Source organism: Heterodontus francisci, chromosome 38, assembly GCF_036365525.1.
Source record: "Heterodontus francisci isolate sHetFra1 chromosome 38, sHetFra1.hap1, whole genome shotgun sequence".
Taxonomy (NCBI): Eukaryota; Metazoa; Chordata; class Chondrichthyes; order Heterodontiformes; family Heterodontidae; genus Heterodontus; species Heterodontus francisci.
In genome coordinates this window covers 16,201,683-16,226,288 of record NC_090408.1, presented here as the reverse complement: position 1 = coordinate 16,226,288, position 24,606 = coordinate 16,201,683, and the positions used below count along the sequence as shown (strand labels likewise).

Here is a 24,606-nt window from a genome sequence, read left to right as displayed (position 1 = left end):
TTCCAACTGAACAATTAACTGGCATGCCATCACTGCTGTTGACAGAAGACTAGAAGAACTGAGAAGTGGTTTGTGGCCAGGGATGTTATGCAATATGAGACTATGGAAAAATAAATTTACTGATGTCACGTGCGACCCCAAAACTCGCAAGAAAGAAATATTCTCAAATGTATGATGGGTCATCCAATGGTATTTGAAAAATAAAGAAATGAAGAATATTGAGTTTAGAAGAATGTTGATTTCCACGGAGTTGGGGAGTATCAAGTATTTGGGAAAAGATTTTCTGTTTGGGGAGGAAGCAAAGGCTAAAGAAATGTCTCATTTTCACTGCAGTGAGCACTTCAACATAGCTCATGATATTTAACTTTTACATTTTGGAAACAGCAAAAAAAGGTTTAGCAGACTGCATTTCTTGATAGTACTTCTTTAAGAAACCTCCATTGCATAAGAAAACTCTCAGGTTAAGTTGGTTTACCATTCCCCAAAAAGCCGTTGAGGCTAGGTAAATAGAAAATTTCAAAACTGAGATCAGAAGATTTTCTTTTAGAGAGGGGTATTAAGGGATGTGGAACCAACGAGGGTAAATGGAGTTAGAGATCAGCATGATCAAATTGAATGGTGGAATATGCTTGACGGGCTCAAGGGCTGACTCCTGTTCTTATGTACCTAAAATATTAGGTTTACAATAATAACATGTAGTTATATATGTATTAACATAATAAAATGTCCCAAGGTGCTTCACTGGAGCATTATAAAGTGTTACAACCAGGTGAGAAAGGTGTCCAGGGGTCCCTCTCAGCCTTCACCAGGTCTTACTGTAACAGGGCTTAACTTTAAACACACCGTGTTTTTAGCTCCCCCTTGGCGAATCCTTGTTCACCACTTTCCAATTATAAGGCAAAGAAACCAGCACAACAGGTTTTCTCAGGTTTAAAGAAGGAAAGTGAAATTTTATTAAACTCTAATTCAGTTAACGCCTACATATACACAACGTGCTCATGCTAGCATGCATACGTGATACACACCTGCAGACAGAGACAGAAAGAAAACAAAAGAAATAAAGTGGAAAAGTTTGAGGTAATATCTGAGGAGGTTTCTTTGTGTTACAGTTCTTTGAGCTCACTGTAGTGTCCTTTATTGTCGGTAGATCTTGCTTTTCATTGGGGCCCAGTATTCTTCTTAAACCTTGTTCGCTGTAGGAGACTTTTCTCTCTTGGGGGTCATGTGCCTTCAGTGCATTTGGAATTCCGTGAGAAAGAGATGGGAGCAGGCAGACAGGAGAGGCTGTGGCAAGCCAGCCAGGGAGAGATCTTCTCAGTCCAGGAGCCTGCTTTCTGCCCAAACTGTTTGTAAAAATTCAAAAAACTCAGGTTGTCCAGCAGGATAGTCATGTGACCAGCTGGTTTGACCATGTCCGTTTGTGTATTCGGCCACTTTTGCAGTCAACCTGGAATACAAGCTCCCCCAGCTTCAACGTCTGGTGATCAAAAGTCCATTGTGGGTTGAATGTGTTAGGGAATGGTCCTTTGTCCTTTCCAAGCACTATCTGTTCATATGCAAATGTATTTTCAGCCAAGGGTCCATTGTGGGTTGAATGTTTCAGGGAATGGCTGCTTTGTCCTTCCAAACACTGTCTGTTAACATGCAAAAGTCTGTCCAGCCAAGATCTGGCAATTTTCTTTTTAAGTAAGCCCTTTCTTCACTTCAACAACAGTTTGAAATTTAATGTCCATGTGCCGAAATGAATATGCCTCATGCTTGGCAGGTGGGGGCCTGCATGACACTGAGCCACATAAGGTGATATTAGGGCATAATTAAATTTAAAATGAAACACAAATCATGGAGCTAGAATATCTGTATTGTTCCTGCCCTAGCAAATTATCAGAGCTAATCCACATAAAATCTCCCAGCTTTTAAAAACTATTATTCATTCCCAGGATGTGGCATTGCTGGCATTCCTTGCTCATCCCTTGTTGTCCCGAGAGGTGGTGGTGGACTTTCTTCTTCAAGAGCTGCAGTTCTCGAGGACATTAGTGAACCATTTAAGCTTTACGACCATCTGACAGCTCCATGATCACTTCTACGGATACCAGTTTTTTTTTATTTCTAGATTTTTTTTTAGACAGTTTTTAAATTCTCAATATGGTGGGATTTGAACCCACAGGGCTGAATTTTACCAGCCACTCAACGTCGGGCGGAGGGGAGGGCCTGTAAAATATTTGCGGGAGAGGCCCGCCACGACCCCTGATGCCAAAAAGGTCCCGCTGCATTTTACTGGCGGTGGCGAGGCCTCGATGCAGTCCCCCCGTCGTTATGCGGCGGGGCCTTCATTTACATACTTAAATAAATTAAAACAAGATGCTAATTACCTTACCTGCTCCCGGCGGCCATCCCACGCCGCTATTAAGGGCGCCAGCTGGAACTCCATTCCAAGGCTAGACACAGATGGGGAGGGGGGGGGAGGACTGAAATTATCAGGGCGGGAGGAGGGCTGAGCGGGGAAAACTATTCCTATTGGTTGTGGGGAAGATGGGAAGAGGTTGAGGGTCAAAGGTGCTGAGGTTCGAGGGGAAGTTCAGAATATCAAAGTGCTTTTTTGGGGGCTGAGGTCAAGTTATTTATTGAGTACTCAGTGGGGTGGGGGGTGTGAGAGAGGGGATTCCAAGTTAAATTAAAATTTTATTGAAATTTTTATCAAAGCGGGATCTTTCGAAATGTAAATATAACTCAGGGGTTTGAAGCCCTTTAGAAATGGCGGCAGATGCCGTTGCCTCGGATACGTCATCTGGCACAGTCATTCTGCCCCCTCCATTTAAATGAGCCCCCAAACGTAATATCGCGGGAGCTCAAGGATGGTGCATCTGTGCGGGATGCACGTCGCTGTGAACTGCAGCGTACTCATAAAATTCAGCCCACAGTTTCCGGATTATTAGTCTAGGCCTTTGGATTACTAGTACAATAATTAAAATGGATTTGTATAACATCCTAGCACCACCCTGTGTCACGCACTGTTCTGCAAACGACCAATATTGTACTCTTTGTGTGAAATATATACATTTCCCTTTGCTCCCTCAAATGCTATCCCATAACACAGTCTGAAAATGACGTACTTTGATTTAATTCAATCTGGCAATCCAACTAACTCCGTTTGCTAGTGATCTCATGCATCAGGCAGTCTCAGGACTTACTCAAGATGTTCAAAAGTAGACCAACTTTCACTCAGTGGGTTAACTATTCAATTGAATTAAACACTGCGAACTGCCAATGTAATTAATGGAATCAATCATTTCTAAAACAAGAATTAAAAAAGGAGTGTGCAATAATGGATTCAAGGCTAAGAACCACCACTTTTACCTTCAAATTGTTTTTGAACATAGACCCATAGCAAACATTGTCACGAGACAGCACTTTTTTTTCAGTGCAATTGGCCTCAACTCAGTCAAACCAATGCAAAAGATTGTGGAAATTCAAGTGAAAACTAGATCCAGCAAAAATTTACAGGGATCTTTTGTGCTAATTTGAAAAACATTGCACTATAAGCAGGTCCTGCCCAAAAATATCGGCCATGCCGCCAGATCGAATTAATCACCATGGCGAGTTTCCAATAATAGTGCCCGTTTGTGGGCCTTTGAGGTTGGTCTTAAAATTAAGCTGTTTCTTTTGGGCACGAGGATACTAATAAGCACTTTATAAAAGCCTTTGAAGAGAATTTGTTTTTAATTCACGAAGAAACTGAACGCTCTACACCAATATAACGAGCAAATGGTTCTGTACAGCTTTTTGAAAGTCATTTTCAGGTATTCAAAATCGCGTCACTCGCTGAATGTGGACTAGACGCTTTGATTAAACAGCTTTTTTTTTCTGATGAACTCATTTTCAGTGGTATTAATAAAATTGAACCAGGTTACCACACTTCAATATCAGGGAATAACTTTTTAAGCAAAATCATTAAAAAAAATTATGTTCTAAAAGGCTGTTCGATTGGGTTGGTTCATGACAGATCTTACATTCCGCGATATGTCAATGTGTTTGAGCAGAAACTTGGGGGAAAAAACTTTTCAAAACTAGCACAATTTGCACCTGGATTGCCAATTGCGTCAAAAGCGGAAGGTCTGAGATATAAATAAGACTTAAAGTGTCAAATTAAAGAAGGCAGCAATTATTTTTTCTATTAATTGATCCTTCAGTAAGTAACTCAGTAAGTGTGAAGTAGAAGTGTCATGATAAAGGGTGGTTGGGGGTGGGGGGGGGTGGAACGGGGTGGAATTTGCCCTTCAATTTGACATCTTCCCTTAGTTATATCACAATGAAAAGATACTTGCTGTTTATTGAATGCAGATTATATCTAAGTGTGAACTTCTTGAAAACAGTTGTTCCACTTTCTCAATGTTAAACACGTGATGTTCCACTAAAGAAAAATCTCAAATGGGTTCAACTCTCTGAAATTTTTATTGCTGTGTTACCTGCAGAATGTAACCACGGATGTAATCTTGAAGCGTCCATCCCAAGGAATGCAAGATCTGGAGTACTTCTTCTTGCTTGAGTACGCTAAACAGACGATCCAGCAGGATTTTGAGGCGAATGGGAATAGCCTGCGTACCATAGAGCATTAGGCTACTAATGTCAAACACAACGTTAGACTGGACTATCTCCACCTGACTCTGTTGATATAGGTGATTCACTCGCAGTTTGTCCAGGGCTGCAAGAAGAAAACCAGATATTGGTATGCTATGGGAAGAATCACAAGAAGCTAGAAAAAAAAATCATCTGGGATTTTGAAACATGTCATCCAGTAAACTTCTGTCATGCGTCATTTTACAAAGGGATTTGCAATAAATTGAACACAATGCTCCGTCAGAATTCTGTCTCGATTTTAAAGGCTTTTAATAGCTAGATCCTTATCTCTATAGTCAGTATTTCTATTTATAACGTAGACTACTTGCTGAAACTTATTAAAATGTGTTACCCTTTAATAAGACACAAAATCTTTACGTTATGGTGTAGATATTCGAAGATTGAATTTCCGTGCGGGCCCTTTCAATCGTCCATCGCAACTTTGCCAGAAGTTCTGCGGAAACCTCTACAGATGGCATAAGTGCTGTTTATACCCTCTTACCAGGGTTACTGAGGGTCCTTCACCAAAGTTACAGGTGACTATCAGGAGAACATCTGCAGAACCCCAATCTCTCAGTGTCAGCTTTAAAGGTGTGTTATACAGTTTATGATCAAGCCATTAAACCTGAATATTCCAGCCAACCTACAATAGTTGAATGTTATGTGAAGTTATTCAAACTCATTACTCTAAAAGCAAAAATAAGCCACTTGATTTATGTAAATTAATGTGACTTACTGCAATTTGACTGAAAATGTGAAGGCCCAAGATTACCACTTCCTGGTAAGAAATTCTTTTGTGTAAAGCGAAACATAAATGTATTACTTTATTGACATAGAGCATTAAACAATAGGAAGGAGTCAGGTGGCCCAGATCATCAATAAAATAGATCATAGCTTGTCAAGTTCTGAAAAATGTAGACTGCATAATTTGATAATTTGAATTATTAAATGCTTCAACCATGAATTGAAATTTAAAACAATAATTAAAAAAAAAACTTTTCTTGAGGGCCAAACACAGCCACATGCTTCACCCCATAGAAAGCTGGAGAAAAAAATTATAAATCTACAGGGTACCTTTCATTCATAAGACTAGGATGTTCTCAGACTTAGCTGAGTTTTTTTTATGGATACTTTAAAAGATGTACATCAAATCATTTTATGACAGACTTATAGGCCGGAATTTTACGGTGGATGCACGGGAGCCAGACTCCGACGTGAAAGTCGGTGGCGAACCCACTTCCGCCTAGCCTGGGGATCCGTCCCGTATTTTACGGGTCCCGGGGCTTTAATTGTCCTGAGGCGGGAGTTCCACCCACTTGAGGGAGGAGGTCCCGCCTCACTGAGCTGCCGGCCAATCAACGGGCTGGCAGCTCTTAGTGCCAGCAGCGCCATCAGGAGCGGTGGCCACTGCTGGGACTACAGCCAAGCCGACACCATGGATCGAGGAGGGAAGGTAAGTAGGGGCATGCCTCACCAGGGGATTGGTCCTTCCCTGGTGAGGCTGGAGTGGTCCTTTTGGGGGAAGGGGGTGTCTTCGGTCCCAGGGGTGGGTTGGGAACAGGGGTAGCCCCCAATCGGGCACCCTGTGCCTGACTGCCATGCACCTGCACCCCCCCACACCCGGAGTGCAGAAAAGCTGGCAGCTATTGCTGGGTGGCCCTTCACATCCTGCACACCTGCTTGCCATGGGTAAAATAAGGGTCTTAAGGGTCTTGATTGTCCTCGGGCCGGTGGGCCGTTTCCCACCCCCTGCCTGACCTCCGTAAACTTGTCCGGCGATGGAATTGGGGCGGGTAGGCCTCCCGGAGCCTGCTGCTCAATTTTACGCCGCCCCCACACCACCAACCGACCTGCTGGGGCGGCGTAAAATTCCGGCCATAGTCAAGTCTGGCAAGTTCTCTTGCATGATGTCCTGTGCACAAATCTGTTAGCTGTGCTTGAAGTAAATACAATTTGGACTTCCACATCTATTCCCTCACAATCTCACTAAGAAATCATCATCTTCTTGAACAAGGCTCTAAAGATGTCTGATGATAATATTCATAATGATAATGATTAAACATTTGGTGAGGCCCCAAAAGCAAAGGATCTACATTTATTGCCCATCCTGAATTGCCCTTGAGAAGATGATGGTGAGCCGCCTTCTTGAACCACTGCCGTCCGTGTGGTGTAGGTATACCCACAGCACTGTTAGGAAGGGCGTTCCAGGATTTTGATCCAGCGACAGAGACATAGTTCCAAGTCAGGGTGGTGTGTGACTTGGAGAGGAATTTGCAGGTGACGGTATTCCCATGCGTCTGCTGCCCTGTTCTTCTAGGTGGTAGAGGTCATAGGTTTGGAAGCTGCTGCTGAAGGAGGCTTGGTGAGTTGCTGCAGTGTATCTTGCAGATGGTACACACTGCTGCCACAGTCTGTTGGTGGTGGAGGGTGTGAATGTTGAAGGTGGTGGATGGAATGCCAATCAAGAGGGCTGCTTTGTCCTGGATGGTGTCAAGCTTCTTGAGTGTTGTTGGAGCTGCACTCATCCAGACAAGTGGAGACTATTCCTTGACACTTCTGATTTGTGCCTTGTAGGTAAAGCACCCTTCAGGCTGGAAGGAGTCTACATATCATCATTCCTACCACACATGCAGAGCCTACTACAGGGGAACACCAGCTCCATAATTCAGGCCACTTCAAATATCAGTAAGCAGTCTCTTAAAGAAAATTTAGAGTAGATTTACAGCAACCCTACTCATTGCATCTCTGAGATAGTGCTTTAAGGTCTCTGAAGGTCAACATCGTGTTTCACTGTGGCTCATCTGCTACAACATGAAGGATGTGACTTTTTCAAATCCTGTTAAGTGCAGGAGGAGGCCATTCAAGAAATCATTCCTGTGCTGAAACTCTGTCGTGAGTTATTAGCATAATCTGCATAACTACACTTATTTATCCAATTTTACAAGGGTCTTTGACTACGTGGTCTTTGACTACTTGACTATACTTTCTGGTCACTGCAGCCTCAAGTCTTTATTTTGCCATCTGTGCTATTTTCCTGTTTCCATTTTATCTACAGATTAAAAACAGAACATTGTCTTGGTCCTTGCTCTTACTGCTTCTGGAATCTATCATCTGTGCTGCTTTTTTCTCCCATGTTCTGCTTTCATGTTTGCTTATACCAGATGACATAATTTAATTGACAGCATAATAATCATAGAGTTTCGAGCACAGAAAGGGGCCATTCATGTGATTGGGCCTGTACAAATGCTTGTTCTTCAATTGAACCTTTTTTCATTCCCTTATCCAATTCCCTTTTAAATAATGTCATCATGTGCATCTCAATAGCTGTTTGTGATAAAGTATTAAAAGTTTTAATAACCCTCTGTGTAGAAAAACGTATTCTAATTCCAATTCCATTCTTCCAATGGTAATCCCAAATCCACACTCCCTTGTTACAGATTTGCTAAGCAGTAGAAACAATCTTTCACCATTTACCTTTCACAATTTTGAAACTCTCCCATTCACCTACCTTCTCTGAAAAATGTTCCAAATATCTAAATCTTTCTGCATAACTATAATTAACTATAATTGTGCTTATCTGGTATAATTCTAGTGATCCATTAAGTATCAATTCTATGCTTCTATTATCCCTCTTTTAATGGGGTATCCAGAACTTCATGCAAAACTGCAACTTTAACATAATCAATGGCACGTCATTTTGGTGTTTTTATATTCAATGTGCCTCTTGTCTACGTACACACCTGCCTTAATGATCTACATATCTGCACCCCTAGGTTTCTCCATCACTAGGTAAACGTACATAGGAAAATGACAGTCAAAGCTTGGATTCCAATTTCAAGTTGAATGTTTAAAATACATTCAAAGGAGCCCAAAGCAATAGTGCACGAGGTTTGTGCTGAGGGTCTGGAGGGAAGGGGGGAAATTGGGTTCTATGATTGTTCTTAAGGTGAACGAGTGTCATATTACCAATCCTCAGGACATCACAATGCCTGCCATGGGATTAATTGTCAACTGGATGGGTAGACGGCTCCATCTTTGCAAGGGTCCCCAAGACTGTCTTGGGATGTCATTATCAACATCTCCAGTAGTCCTTACCATGTACCACCCATCCATGTTTACACTGGTCACATTGACGTACGTTGATCTTCCCTGCCTGAAAGCACTCGCAGTTACAGTTCATCAGTGTGCAGCGAATGGCCTGAAAATAGAGAAAGAATGAAGTATGAAGCATGTTGGGTGTCCATTAACACAACACAGACTGCACCACATGTACAACAAGTACATAAAATACATTTTAATATGTTTAAGCATTAAACAATGGAAAATTTACTTATTTAACCACATGGCCAAGTGAATCGTCATTAAAACTAACTGGATTATTCAGAGTGGTGACTGGTGACCTTAAATTTAGAGCTACCATTCGAAAAATAGTACTGTTTTTTAACATTTCTTTTGTCATGACACAAGGGAACACTGAGCATGCATTTAGTCTTGCATTACAAGGAAACACTTCAGGTTTTATGTAGCAAAAAAGTTGGAAACAACATTGTATTTGAACTTCACAGTGAAGCTTGTATTTTGGCAGACATCGTGCTATAGATCTTGGTCCAATTATCTTTCAACTGCTTGTTTATGGACTTTACATGTATGATTTAGAGATTAAATTTATGCAATTTTTCACAATATATCTCAGGAAAGTGTTTCACCTTCAATAAACTCGCCACAAAATATTAAAGCAAGTTTAGCATTTAAATATGAAATTTCTTGCAGATAACTTGCAACATGCTGCAACACTTCAATTCTTAAGCAAGAGTGACTCCTACGGAAGCTGTCTTACTAAAATTGCCTGATGTCAAACTTTCCCATCATCGCAAGAACACTGGATTTTCATTCGAAAGAATAAAGTGATGTGTAAAAATTGGGTATCTAAAAGTGAACAACTCCCATTGTTACTATGCAGATGAAGTCGAGTGGGAGGCGGCTTGTGTGGAGCATAAAAAAAACCGACATAAACCATAAACCGACATAATGACCTCTTTCTGTGTGGAAAATTCTAAGTAATTAAATGAACCTACTCCGATTAATATAATCCCATTCCACAGGAGAGTGCCTTTGCTGTTGCTTTCAAACTACATACTGATTGGTCGATATTCAAAAACAACACACCATCTTGCTTTCTAGCATTGAGGCATATGTTGGACTAAGCATTTTGTGTTCATATTGTCTCAAATAACAACAAAAGTGAATGCACCTAGGAAACATAGGGACAGCAGCAGACCATTTAGCCCCTACAGCCTGCTCCGCAATGAGATTCAATGAGATCATGGCTGATCTGCGACCTAACTCCATATACCTGCCTTTGCCCCCCTATCTCTTAATACTTTTGGATAACAAAAATCTATCAATTTTAAATTTATGATTTACAATTGACCTAGAACCAATTGCCAATTAGGGAACAGAGTTCCAAATTTCTACCACCTTTTGCGTGTAGAAATGACTGCTCACTTCACTCCTAAAAGGTCCAGATCTAATTTTTAGACTATGCTCCCTGGTCCTATACTCATCAAACAGAGGAAGGATTTTCTCTACTTGCCTATCTATTCCACTTAATATCTAAAAAAAACTTTCATCAAATTCAGGGAATCCAACTCTAGTTTGTATAATGGTTTTGCAGTTGTTTTGAATAATCTATCAATTAATGATTGTAACATGCAGACTTTTGCATTGATTTGCCATTTGTCCCTTGTAGGATAATAAGGCTGCTTGTTTTTATTCCTCTATACGTCCTTCTATTCAGTGAAGAAAAAGGAGGCCAAATGGAAACTATTTACAGCGGACAAGTGCATTTGATTCAAATGTGTGTTACATACCTGTGTGTGAGGGTCTCCAAGGGCTGGAGATTTTGCTGCAGCTATATAAACAGATATTGTGCTTGGTCTTCAGCCACATTCCATTGATTGTTTTATTTGCCAAAAGTGCACAAGTTTTGCTCATACAATGTCAAAGCAGTGGAATATGTCTTAACTGAATAGATTAGGCTTTCAGGGGAGAAACCCTAATTACGTTTATTCACATACACATGACTGCAGATTAAAAACACAATAATCTAGCTCCAAAGTAGGCTACATAGATTGGTACTTGAGCAAAAGCTCAGATTTCCATACACTTGCATGCTAAAACTGATGACAAAATTGGCAATTAACAAAAAAGTTAATATCTGGATTAATTCCTGCAATATCCCTGAAATACCAAATGTACTTTTATAGGAAAAAAGTTTATTGAAGCGCTATGTTTAATGCTAACTGCAGATTTTTTAGTTACTTCTCAATGAAATGTAGAACAGATGTGATTCTTAAGGAGAATAACACTGCAGAAAGAGTCCACACTGCAAAACAGCTCAAAACGGAAACCCCTCCAATAATTTCACTTATTTTGATGTGTAATAATAAGGAACTACATACCAGCTTTTAATCTAATATAATTATATGTACACTAGCTGTCGAATACTGCAGGTTGGCTATTTAGAATTAAGAATGACACAGCATCAGTTTCACTTCATTGTCAAACACAGCTCTCACTTGTTGTTCTGTAGCATTAGAACTACGGAAGTTCCTTTCCCTGTGGACTTGATTTCATTGTTGCACAATGGGAATAATATTTCCTCAGTAAAGTGCACGTGAAAATCAATACTTATATGTTCCTAATTCACAGAGATGAACAAAGCAGGTCTTGAACTGGGAGGACATTCACATTCTGGTACCAACTACAGATCCCGCTCAAAAAGAGACAACAAAAATAGTTCTCTCTCTCTCCAACAATTATTAAGGGTAACAAGTGATGGAGCTTCCAACATTTCCAAGTCCACATGCTAGACTTCCAGCGTTTCTACACGGCTGTTACAGGACAAGACCACAACGTAGAACTAAAACAAATTTACAAGCAGCTGGTACCAGTTTGACAACTCCAAGTAAAGTCAAAAGTGGAAATTGAAAAGTCAGACTGATGCAAATATAGTAGCAGGGAGCAGGGTTTCCACAATGGTAGCGTTGAGCTCCATTTTGGGTTTGTAGACAGTTTATGATGCCAGGACACTGAGTACTTGAGTAAAATTATGCTTTGTACTTTTAGGCAGCCAGTTACATGTCATGACTATGTACAATTGGTGGCATTAACATCACTACAATTGCCATGATATATATCCACATGTTTGCATTCGCTTGGTATATCTATCTTAAAACCTTGCTAATGCAGAGATAGGTCTGTGCTACAAATAACCTTGGAATATTTGATTTTGGTGTGAAGAAACTAGTGCCTTAAATTTAAATAAAGGCAATTACAAAGGTATGAAGACAGAGTTGGCTGAAGTGGACTGGGAAAATATATGAAAAGTTAATATGGTAGATATGCAGTGGCAGACATTTGAGGAGATAAATATTTGATAACTCTCAACAAAGATATATTCCATTGAGAAAGAAAGACTCTACAGGAAGGATGAACCCTCCGTGACTAAGTAAGGAAGTTAAGGATGTTATCAAATTGAAAGAAAAGGCATGCAATGCTGTGAAGATTAGTGGTAGGCCAGAAGATTGACAAAATTTTAGCAACCAGCAAAGGAAGACTAAAAAAAGGGAGAAAATAGATTTTGAGAGTAAACTAGCAAGAAATAGAAAAACAGACAGTAAGAGCTTCTACAAATAGATAAAAAGGAAGAGAGTAACTAAAGTAAACATTGGTCCCTTAGATGATGAGACTGGAGAATTCATGATAGAAAACAAGGATATGGCACAGACTTTGAACAAATATTTTGTAAGTTTACATAGTAGAAGACATTAAAAGCATTCCAATAACAGTAGAAAATCAAGGGACAAAAGAGAGGGAGGAACTTAAAACAATTATCACAAGAGAAAAAGTACAAGGCAAACAAATGAGACTAAAGGCTGACAAGTCCCTGCACCTGATGGCCTGCATGCAAGGACCTTAAAAGAAGTGGCTTCAGAGATAAAGGATGCATTGGTTGTAATCTTTCAAAATTCCTTAGATTCTAGAAAAGGTTCCCAGCTGATTGCATGCCCATATTCAAGAAAGGAAAGAGAGAAAAAGCAGGCTATAGGCCAGTTAGCCTAACATCTGTCACTGGGAAAATTCTGGAATCTATTATTAAGGAAGTAGCAGGAGATTTAGAAAATCATAATATAATCAAGCAGAATCAACATGGTTTTATGAAGGATAAATTGTGTTTGACAAATTAGAGTTCTTTGAGGGTGTAACAAGCAGGGTGGATAAAAGGGAACCAGTAGATGTAGTGTATTTGGATTTCCAAAAGGCATTCAGTAAGGTGCCACATAAAAGGTACCTGCACAAGATAACAGCTCATGGTGTTGGGGGTAATATATTAGCATGGATAGAGGATTGGATAATTAACAGGAAACAGAGAGTCGGGATATATGGATCACCTTCAGGTTGGCAAACTGTAACTAGTAGGGTGCCACAGGGATCAGTGCTGGGGCCTCAACTATTTACAATCTATATTAATGATTTGGATGAAGGTACCGAGTGTATTGTTGCCAAATTTGCTGACAATTCAAAGTTAGGTGGGAAAGTAAATTGTGCGGAGGACACAAAGGGCTGAATTTTTGTTTTTGGGTTCCAATCCGAGCGTCTGGAGGAAATGCAGATTGGGAAGCCACCAATGCCGGCGCCAGCACCCAGAGGGCGATTTTCGAGGAGGCGACCAATTAAGCGGCTGCTTCCGGGAGCCCGGACAATTAAAGGCAGAGGGTGGACTCCCGAGACTGGACAGCCAATGGGAGACCCTCCAGCACTGAAAGACCAGCAGCCCTACCATCAGATGTGTGCACTGCCAATGTAGGTAGCAGCAAGAGAGGGTGCCTTAAGAGTGCCCTCTGAAGAACCTTCAAAATGCTAAAACAAAAGTGGCCACAGCTGCCAGACTGTCACTGTGCAGGGGAAAATCTGATGCAGCCTGACGGTTAACGTGACTGCGGGGGTGGGGGTGGGGGAGGCTTAACTTCAATAACGGAGTGCTGGCCCCCCTGGTCTGCTGCTGGGAGGCCTCCTCCATTCATCGTCTAGGCTATGGCCTCAGCAGGGGGTCCACATGCAGAATGGAAAATTCCAGTCAGTGCTCGCAGAGTGGCCTTAATAGGCCCTTTAATTGGCTTAAATGGCTACCCGCAATTTGCAGGCGAGTAGTCATCACCTCCCCAAAGCAGATTTTCCAAAATGGCCCAAGGTGGTAACATGTTGGTAAACTGGCACATTGGCCGGTCGCTGGAAATTGCCGGCCAGCCCAACCAGAGGTCGGTCCTGCCTCCACAATGGAATGAAAATTCAAAATGCTGTGGTACAGAAGGATCTGGGTGTCCTTGTACATGAAACACAAAAACGTTAGCATCCAGGTACAGCAAGTAAATAGGAAGGCAAATGGAATGTTTGCCTTTATTGCAAGAGGGATGAAGCATAAAAGTAGGGAACTGTACAGGTGAGACCACACCTAGAGTACTGTGTACAGTTTTAGTCTCCTTATTTCAGGGAGGATGTATTTGCATTGGAGGCAGTTCAGAGAAGGTTCACTAGGTTGATTCCTGGGATGAAAGGGCTGTCATATGAGGAAAGGTTGAGCAGGTTGGGCCTCTACTCATTGGAGCTTAGAAGAGTGAGAGATGATCTTATGGAAACATATAAGTTTCTGAGGGGGATTGTCATGGTAGATGCTGAGAGGATGTTTCCCCTTGGTGGGGAATCTAGAACTCGGGGGCATAGTTTCAGAATAGGGGTCTCCCGTTTAAGACAGACATGAGGAGGAATTTCTTCTCTCAGAAGATCATGAATCTTTGGAATTCTCTGCCCGAGAGTTGTGGAGATATAAGCGTCGGGCCAGTTCTGGGTTCTGAATCAGAAGTCTCTAGTTTGAATCATTTTGCTGATTAAAAATTACTACATGAGTGATCCATTTGAAGGTGGGTCTCAGCTTAAGTGGGTTACAGTCTATGGAAGAAATCTTCCCAGTCCTGTGGGGGGAGGGTTTGAAATGGCGCTGGGAGAAACTCCAGAGATATAAGCGTCAGGCCAGTAGGCCGACAGGTTCCTGCCTCCGGCTGATTTTCCTAGAGGCGGGCCATCTCCAGCAGGAGATACTCACCTGGCAATGGATAGCCAATCTGTATAATTGGCTACGCATTTGTGAGCTGATTGGGGACACCGCCTGGACCTTCCCAGCGACGGACCGGGCCCCCATTGTGGGCCAGGCCAAGCAGGTGCCTGGAGGCAGTTTGCCGGCGACTGGTTTGGGGGGGGCCCCGTGAGGCCTCCTACACTCATCCCCACTCGTCCCATACTAGAATCACAGCCATCAGCGGGCCACAGCTGCAGCCTCCAGGCATCTGTGAGGGGTCCCTCCACAGGGGTGGCCTTGCAGCTGGGACCACCACTTATTTAATTAAACTCAGTACCTCCTCAGATAGCGCCTCGCCTCGTAGTCCCCCTCCGACAGTGGCACCGCCCACATCCGCAGTGGGGCTGCAGTCCTTCCAAGGCTGCAGGCACTCTGATTGGGTCTGTGGCCTCAGGAACCCGCCCGCTGTCCTTAATTGGACGGCGGAACTGGAGGCGGCCTCTTAATTGGCTGCCTCCGGGAATATCTCCCAGGTGAAGATGCCTTCAGCCAGTGCGGGGTTGGGATCCAGTAATGGTCCCGACCCCCAATTATTTCTTAGAATGCACAAAATTCCGCCCTATATCTGCTAAATAGGTGGCTTCATTGATGTGATATCAGTAAGAGTCTAATGAAAGAGATCTATCCTTTTTGGAAAAAAAAAGAACTCACACCTCTGAGCAAGAAAGCTGTGGGTTCAAACTCCACTCCAGACACTTCAGCACATAATACAGGCTGAAACACCAATGCAGTACTGAGGGACTTCTGCACTGTTGGAGGTGGCGCCTACCAAATGAGAGGTTAAACTGAAGCCCTGTCTCTTCCAGAGCCAATGCTCCTTCCTCCACCAAAATCACCAGAACTAGTCAACAGGTGATTCATCTCATTCATTGTTTGGGGAACATGCTATGTGCAAAATGGCCATCATGTTGGTCGACCTACGTAACAGTAGTAACTATTTATTGGTTTGAAATGTGGTGCATAGATACAAGATATTTTTCACTCAGCATATACCATAACTGAAAAGAAATAGAAGAGCAGAGAGCCTTAGGGAGCTCAGAAACATGGAGATTTTGGTGGGACAAGATGAAAAGCTGCCAAAAAATAAATAGAGGCACAAGAGAAGAAAGCAGAAGTAATGCTAAACCTATGCAAACCATCAGTTTGGTTGCAATTGGATTATTGTGTCTAGTTTTAGATAGCCTCCTTTTGGAAGATGTCAAGGCAATAGAAAGAGCTCAGAAGGGACTTAGAGACTTATTAAAGGTGATACCAGGGATAAGAGGCTTTAGTTAGAAGGGTTTCTTTTCACTAGTTAAGAGGAAATGCAATAGAAATGTTCAAAATTATGTCGAGTTTTGACAGGGTAAATTGGGAAAACTATTTCCACTGTTTGTAAATAGTAATGAAAGTGTAATTATATAGAAGGTAAATAAACATTTATGAAAATAAGGGGGCGGTTGGGAGAATTAAAAAAAAAAATTTGCACAGATGGTCAACATGACATGGAGGCGGTGAAATTTGGCTTAGTGCCCAGTTTTTGGGTGCTACAAATGTTTTGCCTCCAAAATGGTGCCCACAATGCCCTCATACTTCTGGAGTGAGCCACGCCGGATGCACTTTTGGTGAAGGCATTAACTGTACATGGGGAGCGTCTGCTGGAAGTCTGCAGACTGTGACATCAATTTGGCTTGTAATACTGACTTGACGCCAGTGCTGCAATTCTGGAGTTCAGAGCTCCAGCTAACGCCTTCTCTGAACCATGCACAACTGAGCATGTATTCAGAAGCAGGAAGGACTCCCCACCAGCATCATTTAAAGGGATCATCAACTACTTTCAGGTCAGTTGCTGACTGCATTTCAACTCGAGTTGCACCACAAACGTAAAGGATTTCACTCCCTCAACGTTGAGCTGGTGTGTGACCATATGCAGGTCAATACTCAGCATCCTGGCAGCAGTCATGATGCCTTCATTCTGTGGCAGTCCACTGTTCCGTCTGCATTTGAGTCACCACGACAAACCAGAAGGATGCATAAAAGAAAGGTTGTGCTGCCACACAAAATGAGATAAAACAGATTAAACAATGTTTCCACTGTCTGGACCAGTTTGGAGGAGCCCTGCAGTACTGGACAGAGTGTCAAGATTCGTGGTGATCTTCTGCAAGCTGCATAACCTTGCCATTATGAAAGTAGAGCCCTTCCCACCAACTCGACAGCAACCAGCCGAGGAGGAACGGGAGGAAGGGAGGAGGGAACCAACACACCCCCTTTCTGGCCAGGCTGTGCATGATCGACTCATCTGACTGTGATACCAGTAAACCCCAATTCCCCAAAGAGGAAGAGGATTAGGTATGAGGATACGGTCATCTTTGATGGTTTCAGCCTCACTGTTGGCCATGGCCTCGGCCATGGCTGTTCCAATGATGGTAACCACCATCTCTTCTATTGGGGTTAGAACATGCAGCTGAACCTGGTTAAGGGTCCTGTTGCCTCCAGTTATGTGGCACCTTGTCCTGCAAGAGAGAAGGAAGTGTGTCAGTGAGTGTGGTGCAATGTGTGTGGGTAATGTGGCTGTAATGGCTGAAAAGCTGGCAGTGTGTGGAAGTTGTGACATGTGTGTGAGAACATATGAATTCGGAGCAGAAGTAGGCCACTCGGCCCTCGAGCCTGCTCTGCCATTCAATAAGATCCATTTGCATTTCGAATTCCACACTCCCATCTACCCCATCTTTGATTCTCTTGCCTAACAAGAATCTATCTACCTCCGCCTTAAAAATATTCAATGATCCTGCCTCCACCATCTTCTGAGGCAGAGAGTCCCAAAGTCGCACAACCCTCTGAGAGAAAAATTTCTCCTCATCTCTGTCCTAAAAGTGTGATGCCTAATTTTAAAACAGTGCCCCCTTGTTCTGGACTCACCCACAAGAGGAAACATCCTCTCCACATCCACCTTGCCAAGACCGTTCAGGATCTTATAAACTTTAATCAAGTCTCCTCTCACTCTTCTAAACTCCAATGAAAACAAGCCCAGTCTGTCCAATCTTTCCTCATAAGACAACCTGCTCATTCCAGGTATCAATTTCGTAAACCTTCTCTGAACCGCCTCCAATGCATTCACATCCTTCCTTAAATAAGGAGACCAAAACTGCACACAGTATTCGAGATGTAGTCTCATCAATGCCCTGTATAACTGAAGCATAACACCTTCACTTTTTCCCACATTATACTCCATCTGCCAGATTATTGCCCACTCACTCAACCTATCTTTGTGTTATCTTCAAATGTAGCTACCATGCCATTGCTCCCGTCATCGAAGTCATTGATATAAATTGTAAAATGTTGAGGCCCCAGCACAGACCCCTGCGGGACTCCACTTGTCACATTGTGCCAATCAGAAAAGGACCCACTTATGCATCTTCTCTGTTTTCTGCCATCCAGTCAATCTTCTATCCATGCTAATATGTTACCCCCTACACCATGAGCTCCTACTTTGCACAGTAACCTATTATGTGGCACCTTGTCAAATGCCTTATGGAAATCCAAGCACAGTACGTCAATGGGCTCTCCTTTATCCACAGCACATCCCTTCTTCAAAGAACTCCAACAAATTGGTTAAACATGATTTCCCTTTCACAAAACCACGCTGACTATTCCTGATTACCGTGAGATTTTCTAAGTGCCCAGCTATAGCCTCCTTAATGATCGATTCTAGCACCTTCCCCACAACAGTTACCTGTTTTCTGCCTCTGCCCTTCTTGAATAGAGGAGTTATATTTGCTACTTTCCAGTCTGATGAAACCTTTCCAGAATCTAGCGAATTTTGAAAAATTAACACCAACGCATCTTACTACTGCATTAGCCACCTCTTTTAAGACCCTAGGATGAAGTCCATCAGGACTCAAGGGAGGGTGAGGTGAAGCTTTGAACGCTAGGTATGAGTCATCATTGTTGGTAGCTGCGTGATGGGGTGTGGTGAACTGAGCAGTGTGCGGGTCTTGTGGTACAGTTAGTGGAATATGGCATTTGAAGATACATTCATTGACCCTGACCACTTGTGTGAGGCCATTGAACTTTTGGTGGCACTGAATTCAGGTCCTCGGGACTAGACTCCTGGCATAGACATCCATGGCTAACTGGCCCCACTGACTTTGCAAAGTTTGTCTGGTCTCAAGTGAACCTCGGGAATAGGTGACATCTCTCTTCCTCTTCACCTCCTATTATCAAGGCCTCCAGTGCAATGTCCAAAAACCTGGGAACCTGCTTTCTGCCATTATTGAGTGTTCCCCGCATCAAAATCAATTTTATAACGACTTCCAGAAACTGCTTTAACTCGTGCTAGCATCCCTCGATTTTGCGCCCCTGCTCACAGCGCACAGGCACTCAACAGCATGCTTATGGTTGGCTGCACGCTAAAAATAATTTAAATTATCAGGCAGCTTGAAGTTTGTACGCAGCCTCTATTAGAAGCAACGGGTGCAGTGTAATCCTGCATTAATGATTCCCGCGCTCATTTTTTGGGCCCTGTCCAATTTCATAGATGGAATGTCCAACCAGAAACAGTGGCTAGCTCTTTCAGAGAGCTGATGTAGGTGTGATGGGTTAAATGACATATGTTGGGTGCTGTGAAGTTTTACGTTATATGAAAATGTCTGTACCCTCATAAATATATAAACACTCACAGAGGATTAGAATTTGTAACCAAATATAAAATTTGTACTATCACCGATTTGCATTCAATGAAAATTACTGGTTCTCCTTCCCAGATGGCCCTGCATAGCCATAAAAAAAACCCCAACACAACACATCTGTTTTCAAATGGTCTGGACTATTATTTTCTGCGCTGTTATTTATTTCCCCGCAAAGCTGCCGTCTTGCTCCAAAACAGTTGAAGTTTCAGTCTGTTCTGTTTTGCAGCTGCAGAACATTTCACCATTCCGTTCTGATGTGATTTACTGGTGAGGAGGATTCTGTGTGATTATGAAAGTGTAATCCCTTGGTATCTCTGTTTGGCAAGATTAGCAATTGCTGGCCCTTTTTTCCCCTTCAAGTGCACAGTGCTGTTTTATCTCATTTACTCTGGTAAGGAGGAAAGCTCAATAACATTGCTGCCAATGACAAGTACACCAACAATGCTTGCAAACCAAGATGTTACGTGAGGATTCCTGCCCCAGTTGTAGTCAGTCATGGAGCACAAAGAAATTGTTACCATGTTACTTTCTATTAAAAGAGCACTATTTTCCATGGCTTCACAAGCAGCTTCTGGGTCACAGTGTGGCTTTTAAAATGAGCTAATCTCTACTAATTATACTATGCTCTGCAGCTGGATACGCACACCATAAGCCAAGGAGTTTCATGCAAAATGGAAGGTGCTTTGATCAATACACGTTTAAAAAAAACCCCTGAATCTCAACAGAATCATGGAAAACGTACTATTCAGGAGGTCTAATGCCATGTAACCCCTCTCCTTACTAAACTCTCTCTCACCCAACAAAAATAACACCCAAACATAATTATACGAGAGGAATGATCTTCCTTTGTAAAACAATTAAAAGCAATCGTGCTATGGACTGCAGCTGACCAAATATTTCCACATACATACAAACTGCTCGACAGGGGCCAGTAACTGGTTTTGAAAATTTGAACCGTGGTATTCCCAATAATTTCTGGTTGGTTTGATGGAAATTAGGGCATCTTCAAGAGAAACCATTAGTTTAACTAATTTAACTAAACGGAAAACAGCCTCAGTGTCAACAAAATCGTTTAACCAACTAAGTCCTGCAATTCTCAGCAAACTCGATTTTTATGATTTTTCTCCTGGCTTGCTCGCAGTAAGTGTACTGCAGATTAATCTGGAATCCCTGGAGATTCCAGAACAAGCCTGTAGGGCTGGCAAATGATAGCCCTCACAAATCACTGGTTAGGCCTCAGCTGCAGTATTATATACAATTCTCATCACCACACTTTCAGAAGGATGTTGAGGGCTGAGGAAAGGGTACAGAGGAGATTACAAAGATGATACTAGGGATGACGGGGTTAGAGTCATAGTCATAGAGTCATACAGCACAGAAACAGGCCCTTCGGCCCATTGTGTCCGTACCGGCCATCGAGCACCTATCTATTCTAATCCCATTTTCCAGCACTTGGCCCGTAGCCTTATATGCGATGGCGTTTCAAGTGCTCATCTAAATACTTCTTAAATGTTGTGAGGGTTCCTGCCTGTACCCCTTCAGGCAGTGTGTTCCAGATTCCAACCATCGTCTGGGTGAAAAAAAAACTTTTCCTCAAATCCCCTCTAAACCTCCTGCCCCTTACCTTAAATCTATGCCCCCGGTTATTGACACCTCCGCTAAGGGAAAAAGTTTCTTGCTATCTACCCTATCTATGCCCCTCATAATTCTGTGTACCTTAATCAGGTCCCCCCTCAGCCTTCTCTGCTCCAAGGAAAACAACCCTAGCCTATCCAGTCTCTTCATAGCTGAAATCTCCAGCCCAGCAACATTCTGGTGAATATCCTCTGCACCCTCTCCAATGCAATCACATCCTTTCTATAGTGTGGCGACCAGAACTGTACACAATACTCCAGCTGTGGCCTAACTAGCATTTTATACAGCTCCATCATAACCTCCCTGCTCTTATATTCTATGCCTTGGCTAATAAAGGCAAGTATCCTATATTCCTTCCTAACCACCTTATCTACTTGTGCTGCTGCTTTCAGTGATCTATGGATAAGTACACCAAGGTCCCTCTGACCCTCTGTACTTCCTAGGGTCCTACCACCCATTGTATCTTCCCTTGCCTTGTTAGTCCTCCCAAAATGCATCATACTTCTCAGAATTAAATTCCATTTGCTACTGCTCTGCCCATCTTACCAGCCCAGTTCTGTGGAAAGATTGGAGAAACGGGATTGTTCGCCTTAGAGCAAAGAAGGTCAAAAGGAGATTTAATAGAGATATTTAAGATTATGATAGAGCAAATAGGGCACATGGTTTCCTCTGGCAAGTGGATTGGTAACCAGAGGTCATAGATTCAAAATAATTGGCAAAATGAGTAGAGGGGAAATGAGAAATTTCTTCGCACAGGTTAAGAGCTGGAACGCACAGGTGTGGAATCAGATTCCAAAGGAAATTTGAAAAGGCAATTGGACATCTACTTAAAGAGAACTAATTTGTATGGTTATGGGGGGGAAAAGCTAGGGTGTGAGACTGGATTGGACAGCTCTTTTAAAGAGCTGCCACAGATGTAACAGGTTGAACAGACTCCTTCTGTGCTGTAAGATTCTATTATTCCATAATCCTACATCTGAAAGATGGTAGCTCGTGACACTTACTGTGAGCCCTGTGTCAATCACTGGCTGGAGGTGAGAATGAAACTCCAGGTCATCATGAAGAGCAAAATAGTAAAGCACAATTATCACAGTAAAGTACCAGCACAACACATAAATGCATGAGCTGGAAGCTGTTACTGTAAAGAGTGTACTTCAAAAAGGTAGTATTGAATATTAAGAATGTAACAGGTAAGGTATTAGAAATCAATAGATTTATGTCAGTTATAGAACCATTTCAGCACCAAAACAGTCCCTTTGGCCCATCAAGTGAGTCCAGGTGTGTTTCTCTCCACAAGCCACCGAGTTTAATACCATGCTCCTGCTTGCTTCCCAAACCTAAGGGAAGTATAATTTAAGTTAACTTATGCATGCCTACATGGCAGAAAATTTATGTACAACAGGAAGCAATTCCCATGGCCAAATTATTGTGTCCAATACCTTTAAAAGCCAAACTTATAAATAATTGGAGGGCATGGGGTGGAAAAAGCAATGGGCTGAAAACAGTACACCAATGGCAATGTACAAGCGCATGACAGTTGACTTGTGTGATATAGAGAGTTTGAAAGGTAGGAGGTCTGTGGAGACTAGATGGCAGTACAGAAATCGGCCCCATATTATTTAGATATATGATTTGCACAATGTTATTTGAGTGCATGATTGTACTTATTTACCCCATTCTCCAGCCAAATCAGGAAGTACTATCCACTGAAGCACTGTCTCTGGAAGCAGTCACCAGCACACAGTGATGAAAGTAGATAGTGATGTTCAAGAAAATGCCTTGATGAATCATCAAGCACTGGTGAGGAAGGAATGTCAGTGGTACTTGATAAGGGACCAGCTGCTGCAGAGCAGAAGCCTAGTATACTGAGTGCTCCTTCTGATTTCTACAGGGATATAGACTTCAGTGGCCCTGCTTTTAAACGAAGGCTGACAGAGCACCAGAACCTCACAGAGAAATGACTTGTCTCTTTGAACAGAAGGTGGTCTAGCTCGTGTCGGGGAATCCATCACCTAGGTATGCACTGCCTTCTCTCACATGGAGCACTGCTGTTGACTGTCATTGAGCATATGGCAAACCCATGGTATCTGCAGCAGAGATCTTGGCTACTCTCCAGTCCAATGGAACAATTTGCATCATTAAGTAGGAATGAAAAATTGTGGCTAGAGCCCCTGCTGTCTTTCAACATCCCAGGATGCAGCCATCAGATCTTGGTGAGTTACCTACCTTGGGTTCTGCTCATTTATTCAGAGACAATTTCTTTTGTACAATTATCTCTAACAATTCTTCCCTATCCTTTTTTAGTTCTTCTAGTTATGTTTTCCCTTCCATCATTATAAAAACCTATACAAAATATTTAGTATCTCTGCCATAGCTTCATCCTTCACAATTCAACCCCCTCCTTCAGCCCCGAGTGGTCCCATGCACTAACTGTTCTTTTATTTTTCATGTATGATTATTAAAGTCCTTACTATTGCCTTTTTAAAAAAAGTAAACATACCAACAAAACACATTTAAAATACCTAGCACTAGAACTTTACAATAATTGCCAAATGGAGGAGAGGTAGAGAGGCAGAGAGGTTTAGGGAAGGAACTCTAGAGCTTAGGGCTATAGCAGCACAGCCTCCAACAATGGAGTGATGGAAACTAGGGATGCACAAGAAGCCAGAATTTGCCAGAGATCTCAGAATGGATCTTGGGCAGCACATAGCATGCAGCTACGATTAAGCAGACCTTCTCTGGGTTACAGACCAAGATCTCTCCTGCTTTAGCAACCCATGTCAGTTCACTAAAGGACTGAACTCACCCAAGTGCCTGGCTGCACTTTTCCTGGGACCTTGGGGTACAGGGGTTGTGCTGCGGCATCAGTGACAATGATTGCAACATATTTCCCCAAGAGTCAGCTGTCCACTTTTCTCCTTCAACACTGTGCTATATTTGATTTCCTCAGAACGAAGATGTCACTCCTCCCCTGTGAGAACCATGTAGTGAGGTGGGTATGAATGGCACATTAATGGAAGAATAGACTCTTCCCATCTAGATATGTGATGGGATGGATGGGAACATGACTGTATATAGACTTATAGTCAATAATGCCCTGGTACCTTGGGAAAGTCAGCAATTTGGAAGAACTGTTGCTGTTGAAATGTATATAATGAGGTGAGTAGCAATGCAGAGTTTCAGTTTCCTTCTTATTAAAGCAGCTCACAAAAAATGTTGTGTCCTAAGGTATCTGAATGGTCCCACAACAGAGTTGCCCTACACTGCCACTGGCTGCCTGCCTCTTGGGCATTCTCTCAGAGTACAGATCTTCATGGGTCTACTTTCCAATTTCCAATGATTGATTTTGCAACACATGGGCCCTATCGTTCAGTCTCTGTCCTGCATACATACATAGTTGAGCCAAGTAATCATGGACAGCTTCAATGCTCATAGCATAACATAAGTAACTGTTTCTGAAAGTAATGAGCTTTAGGGACTTAAATAAGTGTCAGG

The 24,606-nt window shown here is 42.4% G+C and overlaps 1 protein-coding gene across 1 annotated transcript in view; it reads right to left on the bottom strand.

Moving 5' to 3' along the window:
* bnc1 (basonuclin zinc finger protein 1) overlaps positions 1-24,606 on the bottom strand; it is a 93,280-nt gene that overhangs the window by 27,241 nt on the left and 41,433 nt on the right. Inside the window, exons 2-3 of the mRNA XM_068017612.1 lie at positions 8,710-8,812; positions 4,464-4,699 (exon numbers count right to left, since the gene is read on the bottom strand). Of these exons, the coding sequence (XP_067873713.1) occupies positions 4,464-4,699; positions 8,710-8,812 (339 nt within the window). The remainder of the gene's footprint in view (positions 1-4,463; positions 4,700-8,709; positions 8,813-24,606) is intronic.